This window comes from Grampus griseus, assembly GCF_964374135.1.
Source record: "Grampus griseus genome assembly, chromosome: 11".
Taxonomy (NCBI): domain Eukaryota; kingdom Metazoa; phylum Chordata; class Mammalia; order Artiodactyla; family Delphinidae; genus Grampus; species Grampus griseus.
In genome coordinates this window covers 42,372,957-42,383,655 of record NC_139005.1, presented here as the reverse complement: position 1 = coordinate 42,383,655, position 10,699 = coordinate 42,372,957, and the positions used below count along the sequence as shown (strand labels likewise).

The 10,699-nt window shown below is 49.9% G+C and overlaps 1 protein-coding gene across 1 annotated transcript; it reads right to left on the bottom strand.

Moving 5' to 3' along the window:
- Positions 1 to 6,663: 6,663 nt before the first annotated feature.
- Positions 6,664 to 10,337, bottom strand: KRT18 (keratin 18). The gene is made up of 7 exons (XM_082666935.1): positions 9,856 to 10,337; positions 8,987 to 9,069; positions 8,546 to 8,702; positions 7,829 to 7,993; positions 7,596 to 7,721; positions 7,191 to 7,414; positions 6,664 to 6,850 (listed from the first exon to the last, which is right to left on the bottom strand). The coding sequence occupies exons 1-7, from the start codon at positions 10,267 to 10,269 to the stop codon at positions 6,730 to 6,732; spliced, it is 1,290 nt and encodes a 429-aa protein (XP_082523061.1). The 5' UTR covers positions 10,270 to 10,337; the 3' UTR covers positions 6,664 to 6,729.
- Between the last annotated feature and the right edge of the window lie 362 nt (positions 10,338 to 10,699).

Sequence of the window (10,699 nt, the reverse complement as noted above, 5' to 3'; positions counted from 1 at the left end):
CTTTATCTGATATTTATATTGCCACTTCTGCTTTCTCTCAATTGATATTTCATGATATATCTTCTTTTTTCATTCTTTTACTTTTATATCCTTGACTTGAAGCGAATTTCTTATAGGCGCATTTATAAGAGAAAAACAAAAGATGACTTTAATAGACCGCCTACTTATTTTAGAACTAGAATCCTATGACCAGGTAATTACTGCCGAAGATTCCTGTGGGTCAGACCATTCTGATTATTATGCTGGCCCGGTTGCCTTTTAAGGTAACCAAACCTACCTTGCCTCTGGTGGTCAACTGCTGCCCCTGGCTGTTCCATGCTGGGATCCATCATTGCTATGGAAATCAGGAAGCCCATTTCCATAGCAGCCCGTCCATCTTCATTCCTGAGTGCAGAGAAAAATCAGCACAGCCCTTTTTAAGCATGCTGTGCTTCTCTTACCAGTATATTTCTCAATGCCTCAGTGAAGGACTTTTCCCCTAGGCCCTCTTGGGGGAATTATTTAGGGATGAGTGAGTGGATTGTACATGATAAATCCGCTGCAACATTCCTCTCTCTTTAAGTCTTTGGATTCCTTTCTCTGCGTTATGCAACAGGATTTCTTGCACTGCAGCTTCATTTGTGGTACACCACTCCTGAATCCAGATTTTAACAAATTAACTAAGGAAAGAGATAAAATCATTCCTAACTGCTGGAGTTAGCTCACTGAGCTTGGAATCTCTGAACCCATATTAAAAACTTCAGCCCAGGGAATTCCCTGGTGGTCCAGTGGTTACGACTCTGTGCTTTCACTGCCAAGGGCCTGGGTTCAATCCCTGGTCAGGGAACTAAGATCCCACAAATTGCGAGGCGAGGCCCCCCGCCTGCAAAAAAAAAAAAAAAAATCAGCCCAATTCTAAAACTGTGTTCCTTCCTCTCTGGTATAGCATCTTTAGAATCCCACCCCACCCATATTCCCCAAGTTTATGTTTAATAATATAGCAAAAATCTTTGTTAATCTTGTGAGTCTTTTCCTCTAGGGTCCGATTTTGTACTTGTCCCCCTAGTTACGTGTCTGAGCCACCCATTGCACATTGACCACCTCAGGTGAGGTTTTTACAGAGTCTCCAAGCAAGACAGGACCAGCCTCGTTAGACGGAGAAGGAAGGGCTGCCTCTGCCAGACAGTGAGATTTAGTGGGGCCTGGGCGTTCAGCATCCTCACACAGATCCCAAAGCCCCTTTGCCCATTCTTCGGATTCCTCCTTAATCTCTCGGCTTTTCCCATGAGACCTGGTAAGGTTTCAGCGGCATCAGCCCTGTGGCTACAGGAGTTAAGAGATTCATCTGGGAAGTCTTTCTTAGGAGCAGCCCGGTCCTCTTCAGACAAGAATTTAAAATTTAAATTTAAAAAGAATTTAAAATGTCAAGCTTGCCATTTCCTTTTCTTAGGCTCAAAGCAGCCAGACCACACCAGAGTCCTTGATCTCCTTTTTCCTTTCTGTGAGGAAAGGAGGGAAGGCCATGGTGCTGACCCTCGGTACAACTTGGGTCTGACTCTCAACACTGCTTGCCCAATGGAATCACCTAGGAGCTCTTTTAACGTTTGCCTGGAGGCCTGCACCCCAACCTCAGAACAACTGAGTCAGGATCTCTGGAGGTGGGACCTGGCCTTGGTATTATTTATAAATCTCGCCAGGTGATTCAAATGTACATCCAGGGCTGAGAACCCCTGGGTTAAGTTGTAATCCACACAGGAAAGAGTTTGGGACTGGGAATCTGGAGATGTGTTTTCCTGCGTTAAGCTTCTCGCTCTGTAGCTTCGGACAAGCCACATGATCTCTGCGAGCCTCTACGCCCACGTCTCTGGGCCAGAGCCAGTAATAACCACTGCCTTGCCTACCTCACAGGACTGTGATGAGGATCAAATGCATAAGGACCCTGGGAACTGTGAGACATTGTCCGATGGGAGGGCTAGTCATACCCCACGCATCATCTCGGGTTACTTCCATCAACTTAGTTGCAAACACTGCTCAGCCTCTGCCAGGGACTTTCTGCTTCATCCTCGGGCAGGTACACATCCCATAATGTTGGCTGGGGTCAGTCTAGTCTCAGGCCTGTCTGCTCACCGTACCACATCAGTCTCTCCTGGCTAAGGGCCCGGGTAGATAGATTCCTCCTGGCTAAATTCCAGTGGTGGCCAGCCAGGGCAGCGCAACCCTTTGTAGGGGCTCATCAGACTTCCGGGGCACCTATGTGGTCAGAGGGAGCACATGCCATGTCATACTTACACATTTGGAAAATGGTATGGCAGATGGGGCAAGAATACTACCTCGACGGCTTTCCTAAAACAAACGTCAGAAAGTAAAGCTCTCCCATCTTGCCCCAAGGATTCATATCCTGTAGACTCCTGCAAAGACTGGAGTCAGGGGACAAAGTAGGGGTTGAAGAGAGATTGGGAAGGAAGAAGCGGGATAGGTGATTGTTATGTTTATTCAGGGAAGGTAGGTTTAAGAAGGAGGAGACGCGCCTCACTAGGGCGCCTTGCTTTCAGGTAGGAAGTTTTCCTCCAGGTAGTAGAACCCAGGCGCCCAGAGGCAGTGGGGTTCCCTGCCTGCAGAAGCTCCCAGGTGACCTCTCGTGGGGCTCAGGAAGAGCAGCCCTTGCTCTGCTCGCTTTGCAGCCTCTCTGACTCATCTTCTCTTCGGGCCTGACAGTGATAAAGACGCCCCCCCCCCTCTGGGGGCTTCCCTGCACCCTTAGGGGCTGCCTGTCCTGGCCTCATCCTCCTCTGGGCCTCTCAAGGACAAAGGGGCTTGAACAATGCTGTCTTTAGCTTTTCTCCAAGGACCCTCATGTTTTTAGAGACTGCAGAATAGACACACTGTATTTTTTAAGTAAAAACTCAGTTTTCCATTAGTTGAAGATTCATTATCCTGGGATCATCACCTTTTCACTTTCCTGACTACAATTCTCCCTGCCTGCTCTATCCAACTTATAACACTTGTCACCTGTTAACATGCTATATCACATTTATTATCTGTCTCCTGTCACCAGAATATAAACTCCATGAGGATAGGAATTTTGTCTGTTTTGTTCACTGAAAATCCCTAGTGCCTAGAAGAGTGGCTGGTGCATAATAGAGGCTCAGTAAGTTTTTGTGTGAGGAAGGAATAAAAACGCAAATACTTTTGACCATTAGGCTGTGACCTCCACGAGGTAGAGGCAATACCAATTTTCTTTACCATGTATATAATCACAGGGCCTGGCACAAAGTAAGCACTTCATAAATATTTGTTAATATGGCAGTCCAGCATACCATTTTAGGAATTTATAGACAAATTCCTAGATATGCTCACACAGGGCATATTAATTAACATTAATTGCAGCATTTTTGCGAAAGCAAAACTACTAGAGACCAAGACGTACATCGCTAGAAGACCTTGGTTAAGTGAATTTGCACTCCACACACTAGAGTACCAGGCAGCTATTAAAAAGAATGAGGTATATGTGAAATTAAATATAATAGCTCCCTTCCCACCAAACAACAGTTTTCTTTTTGGTTGTTGTTGCCGAGACCTGAGAGAAAATTATTGAAGTTCCTTCTAAAATAATGATCCTAGGGAATTCCCTGACGGTCCAGTGGTTAGGATTTCGTGCTCCCATTGCAGGGGGCATGGGTTTGATTCCTGTTCTGGGAGCTAAGATCCCGCATGCCACATGGCGCGGCCAAAAAATAATAATAACAAAAAAAAAAAAATAAAATAGGGACTTCCCTGGTGGCACAGTGGTTAAGAATCCTCCTGCCAATTCAGGGGACACGGGTTCGAGCCCTGGTCGGGGCAGATCCCACATGCGGCGGAGCAACAAAGCCTGTGCGCCACAACTACTGAGCCTGCGCACCTAGATCCCGTGCTCCACAACAAGAGGAGCCACCGCAGTGAGAAGCCTGTGCACCGCAACGAAGAGTAGCTTCTGCTCGCCACGACTAGAGAAAGCCCGTGCGCAGCAAAGAAGACCCAACACGGCTGAAACTAAACAAATAAAATAAATAAATTTTTAAAAAGTAATTATTAAAAGTAAATAAATAAATAAAATAATGATCCCAACATCATTCCTATACAGATGCAATAGAAATTTTATGTAAAATTATATCATATATATTTTAAAAATAAATTTATTTATTTATTTATATTTTTGGCTGCATTGGGTCTTCGTTGCTGTGTGTGGGCTTTCTCTAGTTGCGGTGAGCGGGAGCTACTCTTCTTTGCGGTGCACGGGCTTCTCATTGCAGTGGCTTCTCTTGTTGTGGAGCAAGGGCCCTAGAGTGCATGGATTTCAGTAATCGTGGCACGCGGGCTCAGTAGTTGTGGCTTGCGGGTTCTAGAGCGCAGGCTCAGTAGTTGTGGCGCACAGGCTTAGTTGCTCTGCGGCATGTGGGATCTTCCTGGACCAGGGCTCAAACCCACGTCTCCTGCGTTGGCAGGCGGATTCTTAACCACTGCGCCACCAGGTAAGCTGATATATTTTGTATGATGTTTCTCAAACTAGATGGTTGACAAATTACTAAGGCGAGGGTCAGGAAAGACCTAGATATCATTTCTCAAATTGGTCTGCGGAGCATGATTGGACATTACACAGATCAAGGTTCTGATTTTTAGAAAGAAATTGTAGAGTGTAGTAGTTATTCTTTATTGCAGATTAAGAGCAGATTTACGTGTTATAAACATTCAACTGGACAATGGGTAGGAAAAAATTAATTGAAATTGGCACTGAAACAGGGGAGGTGACAGAATGCATAGTCACTACAGTTCTGCATTTCCCCCCCTCAGTATTGGGCTAACAATATCCTTATAGTAAATGGAATATGCATATGGATTCCACATGAAGGTAGAAGAAATTCCAAATTCATTCATCTGGGTAAAATAAAAAAAGCAAGTCTGCATATTTTGATTCAGAAAGGTGTCCAAATTATACTGTGAGATGAAGAAAGCAGAGTTTAAGAAATCAAGATGAACAGTATGAGCCTGCGTACCTACAATAAAATGTGTTTGTATATGTCTAGTTTAGGAAATTATTTTACAGTGGTTACCTCTGGGGAGTGGAATGGGACATATTTTTCTTTCCTTCTTTCTGCTTGTATTTTGTGCTTGTTTTTTATACTTTTTAACTTAAAAAGGTAAATTATCATTCCAATCAAAGCGTATTAGTTTTAGACATCCTTTGTTTTCACTACTAGATGACACACTTCCAATCAAAAGCACAGAACTGTGCAACTAGGGATTATCATACTAAGTGGAGTAAGTCAGAAAGAGAAAGACAAATACCATATGATATCACTTATATGTGGAATCTAAAATATGGCACAGATGAATCTATCTACAAAACAGAAACAGACTCACAGACATAGAGAATACACTTGTGGTTGCCAAGGCGGGGGTTGGGGGGTGGCGGGTGAGAGATGGATTGGGAGTGTGGGATTAGCAGATGTAAACTATTATATACAGGATGGATAAACAACAAGGTCCTACTGTATAGCACAGGGAACTATATTCAATATCCTGTGATAAACCATAATGGGAAAGAATATGAAAAAATAATGTCTAGGGCTTCCCTGGTGGCTCAGTGGTTAAGAATCTGCCTGCCAATGCAGGGGACGCGGGTTCGTGCCCCGGTCCGGGAGGATCCCACGTGCCGCGGAGCAGCTGGGCCCGTGAGCCATGGCCGCTGAGCCTGTGCGTCCGGAGCCTGTGCTTCGCAGCGGGAGAGGCCACAACAGTGAGAGGCCCGCGTACCGCAAAAAAATAAATAAATATATATATATAATGTCTATATAATGTAAAAAAAAATGAGATAATACCTACTCCATCGGGATTATCATGAGCATTACATGAAATAACCTGGCCAAGGACCAAGCAAGAAGCAAACTTTCAATGCATAGTAGCAATTAACAGGATAATAATTATTACTGCAATTATTTACAAGAAAACCACTTACACACACACACACACACACACACACACACACACACACACACACACAAGCACAGAACTGGAAGTGTTCGTTATTACCCAATTGGGTGGTTACTGAAGGGGGCCACTTACTTAGATGGGAACCACTGGTGTAGACTAGTCCTTCACCTGCCATGATTGCATTTACTCCAATTCTAGCCAGACCTCTAGGACTCTTAAAAATCATATCCCATTCTCAATTAAGTGAATGAGCAGAGCATAGGGGACCACTGATTTGGGGCTGAGTGTAGGAAGGGTGTGTGGGGAGAAGCAGTGGGCCGTGGGTCGTGGATGCAGGGTGACAGGGATGGGGAGGGCCAGTTGTGCTCTGGTCTCGCCTCTTCCCCTTTCCTTTGCCCTCTGTCCTTGGCTCCACTTCCCTCTCAGGCTCAGATTTCTACTAAGGAGCACCTGTCAGGTGGGGGCTTTATGATCAGTTTTCTTTAAGGTTAAGATTCACAATTCTATTGTAATTTTCCCCACTGCCATTGGCCCATCCTATCTACTGGCTCCCTTCTTTTTCTCTGAGGTGACCAGACCCTTCTTCTGCCCACTCCCCAACCTGTATGAAACCTCTGGGCTCAGAGGCAATTTCTGCCTGATCAGAGGGATAGGACTATGGAGTCAGGGCATTCGTACGCTCGCAGTAGGAAATGAGCCACGGAAGACACAAAGTGATATGCAGTAATGTCTCAACTTTTATTGGCCTCTTGCTCCCCAGGGCACCCTGCTTCTGCTGACTCAATGCCTCAGAACTTTGGTGTCTGAGGTCTCAGACACCACTTTGCCGTCCACGAACTTCAGGGTGGTGGTCTTCTGGATGGTTTGCATGGAGTTGCAGCTGTCCACGGCGTCAGCAAGACTAACAGAAGACAAAGCCCCAGTTATAAACAGCACCGCAGAGAAAAGAGAAACAAGGAAAGTGGAGAAAAGAAGGCTCCCGATCCCCGCCTGCATGTCCCAGTGCCCCTTCGCTGCTTCCTCCATAAAAGGAAAACTGAAGGCCAAATTCCACCTGTGCTCCAAGAACGGCTAGGAGCAATATTTAGTCTATTCTCTTCTCGGGGCACGCGCAGAGCACCGGCGCAGTGCTCAGTGGGTACCAATGAACAGGCACATGGGGGGTTTACAAAAGCTCAGGCTTTGGGGAGAAGTGGTAGCTTGACCCCAGCTTATACAGGTAGGAGGAGAGCCCCACTCACCTGAAGTCCTCCCCATCTTCCAGGAGGCGGCGGTAGGTGTTGATCTCAGCCTCTAGCTTGACCTTGATGTTCAGCAGGGCCTCGTACTCCTGGGTCTGGCGTTGCCCCTCCGCCCGGGTCTCAGCCAGCTCCGACTCCAGGTGCAGGAGGACACCATTGAGCTGCTCCATCTGCATGGCATAGCGGGCCTCCACTTCCCTCAGGCTGTTCTCCAGGCTGGCCTTCTGCAGGGGCATAGGGAGAGGGTCGGGTGAGACAGGGTGGAGGGAGAGTCTCTGCAGCTTTCAGCCCTCTTTGAAACTTTGAGTGCCTACTGTTTGCCAGGTACTAGGGTAGTGAGTAGAAGCGGTGGGAAATACAGAGAGAAACAACTCTTTCTGAGCGAAAGGCATTGAGGGCTCTCACCAGATTTCTCATGGAGTCCAGGTCGATCTCCAGGGACTGGAGAGTGCGTCTCAGTTCCGTGAGTGTCATCTCAGCAGCTCCTATCTCAGCGGTCTTCGAGGTGACCACTGTGGTGCTCTCCTCAATCTGCGGGGGGGATATAGTCCTCAGGTCCCTCCTTCTCTGTCGGCCTCCCTCCCGCACCCTCGTGCCTCTTGTGCTTAGCCTGGCATCCATCCCTCTCCCTCGTGTACCTGCTGGGACCAGTACTTGTCCAGCTCCTCTCGGTTCTTCTGAGCCAGCTCGTCATACTGGGCCCGGATGTCTGCCATGATCTTGCCGAGGTCCTGAGCTTTGGGGGCATCCAACTCCACGGTCAACCCAGAGTTGGCAATCTGGTTTTGTAGACCCTTTACTTCCTAAAGGAGAAAGGGACAAAAGTGAGGAGGTGCTCAGGGTCAGAGCTCCAGGAAGCCTCTTCACCTGTGACTGCCTCTTCCAGGAAGCCTACGGGATCAGTTGGAGAACAGAACAGGGGAATCTCTTGACTTTGCTCTCTGGGCGTTGCCAGTTCTGGACCTTCTACTCCAGATGGCTAAAATGCCAGCTGTCAACGCCATGCTTGTTACTCACAGGTGGTGGTTTCTCTCTCCTCCCTTCACCCTGTCCCTCCATCTACAAACCTGCTCCTTGTACCTTCCTCCCTCACCTCCTCCATCAGGTCTCACTTCTGCTGCTAGCTGTTTCCACTGTGGTCCTCATCTCATCCTCTCACCCATGGCCTTTTGACCTCATCACACTCTAATTCAGGCGACCCACCGAGCATGGCAACAGTCTGATGAAGAAGCACTCAGGCTGGTAGTTCTAAACTCCCCTGCAAGGCGGCTTGCAGGCGGCCTGCTCCGTCTAGTCCCCAGCCCAGACTCATCTTGGTCCCTTGGTTCCTGGCTTGGCCAGGGTCCCCTGCTTGCCTCCTCGTGGTTCTTCTTCATGAACAGCAGCTCCTCCTTGAGAGCCTCGATCTCAGTCTCCAGCTGCAGCCGGGTGACATTGGTGTCATCAATGACCTTGCGGAGCCTGTGGATGTCAGTCTCCACAGACTGGCGCATGGCCAGCTCTGTCTCATACCTGTGGGAGTGGAGGTGATTGGAAGGGCCCCGTCTCTGATCCTGAACCTTCTCAACCCATGCCACCTACTAAGAGCAGCCCCATGCCCACTGCAAACCAGCCACCTGATTCACAAATCAGGCAGTAATCCTCTGAGCACTGTTCCTGGCACTTGGGGGACAGTGTTCTTACACTGGGTTACGTGAAGAATAAACTGATGGAGCCTCACTCTCATCCACCCAGCTCTACCCACAGCTGAACAAGATCCCCCTAATGGACCCCAGCTTCCTAGCCCCCAGCCTTACTTGACTCTGAAGTCATCAGCAGCAAGACGGGCATTATCGATCTGCAGAACGATGCGGGCATTGTCCACAGAACTTGCAAAAATCTGGGGGGATTGTAGAGAGAGGTCGCTCCATGAATGGGAAATCAGTGATGGGGTGGGCTGAGTGTGTGGAGGGTGTCATGTGTCTCAGCGAAAAAACCTTCCTAGTCCTTGGAATAACCAGAGGCTTTCCTTGTATACCTATCCCCTTCTACCTGTGCCCCCTCACACTGTTCCCTCCTTTCCTGGAGTCTCAAATCCCAGCGTTCCCAGTCTCCTGCTGCCCTTCCTTCTAGGCCTCTGTTGGCTGGCCAGCCCGGAAGTGAGCAGTTACTAAACCGCCCTCTCCCTGGCCCTCTCCCAGCATTTTTCCTAGTGCACCTGCTCCGCATACCCCCGCCCCACCTGTGGGCCTCCTCTTTACTCCCAGATGACTCAGCCTTATAGCCACATCTGCTTAACCCCTCCAATTGTCCCCTCTCCACCAGAAGCCAGAGTGTCTGGGCCCTCTTTATTGAGCCTTGTTTCACTTCCCTCTATGCTGTCCACTCCTCTGCGAAGTTCCCCCCTCCTCTTCCCACTCTGTCCTGGGGAAGGGCGCCCTCCTGTGCCCATTCACCACCCTTGGGGTCCCTGTGACCAGGGGCGATGTCTATGGAAATTAGGGGCATTCCTAACCTTCTGCGGGTGGAGTTGGGGGCGGGGCGGGAGATAGACAAGGGGAAGGAGTGCGTGCACCCCACCCTACTAAAATTCCTATCCTTGGGGGAGGGAGAGGGAGAGGGGAGTGGATAACTGGAGGGTCAAACGTGGCTGGGAGTTGGGGCTGCTCCCTCCATGCCCCCTTACCTGAAGCCTCAGGTCCTCGATGGTCTTCAAGTAGTGCCCCCAGTCTCTGACCTGGGGTCCCTTCTTCTCCAGGTGTTCCCGGATTTTGCTCTCCAGTCTCCTATTATCGGCCTCCAGGCTCCTCACATTCTCCAGGTAGGAGGCCAGGCGGTCATTCAGGTCTTGCATGGTCTCCTTCTCGCCCTGGATGCCCCCTACACCCACCAGACCCCCGGTCATCCCGGCGCCCAGGTTCCCGGACCCCCAGCCGCCCCGGACGCTGGTGGAGCGGGACACGGAGATCCGGGAGCCCGAGCCCCCGGCGCCTGCATAGACGCTGGCAGCGCTGCTGACCGGTCGGACCCCGTGGCCAGGTGACTGCGCGGAGCCCAGGGACCGGTAGCTGGAGAAGGTGGACTGGGCGCTGAAGCTCATGTTTGTTCCGCGAGGAAAGAGCGAGGCCAGGACTCAGGTGCTGGGCCGTGGAGAGTGTGAGGTCCGCAACTCAAGTTATAGCTCTCAGGGAGGGGGTGGGTGGGAACCCGCCCCCCGACAGGCCCCGCCTCCGCCACCAGAGTCGCCGCGGAAGCGCGGAAGCCTGCGCCACAGGTGGACCGCGGGGACTCCGCGCCTCAGGTTCCTGACCCTCTCCAGCCTTTCCCCGCCCCCTCAGCACCGTCGTGCTAAGGTCACCCTCCAGCCCCCAGGGTGGCGGTGAGTGAGTGGGGCCGGGACAGCCGTGGGCAGCAGGTGAAGTTGGCTCTGGCAGCTGGGACTTCAGGGCAGGAAATGACGTCATGGTACCCCCCCCCAGGTAGGGGAGGTACAGGCCTGGTTGAGAATTTGGGGGATGAGTGTTGGGGTC

Bases quoted from the DNA above. Each gene is read 5' to 3' on its own strand.
- KRT18 (XM_082666935.1), bottom strand. From the start codon at position 10,269: ATGAGCTTCAGCGCCCAGTCCACCTTCTCCAGCTACCGGTCCCTGGGC. The intron at 9,070-9,855 runs GTAAGGGGGCAT...CAATCCCCCCAG, and splicing joins TCGAGGACCTGAGGCTTCAG to ATTTTTGCAAGTTCTGTGGA. The intron at 8,703-8,986 runs GTAAGGCTGGGG...CCACTCCCACAG, and splicing joins GCTGATGACTTCAGAGTCAA to GTATGAGACAGAGCTGGCCA.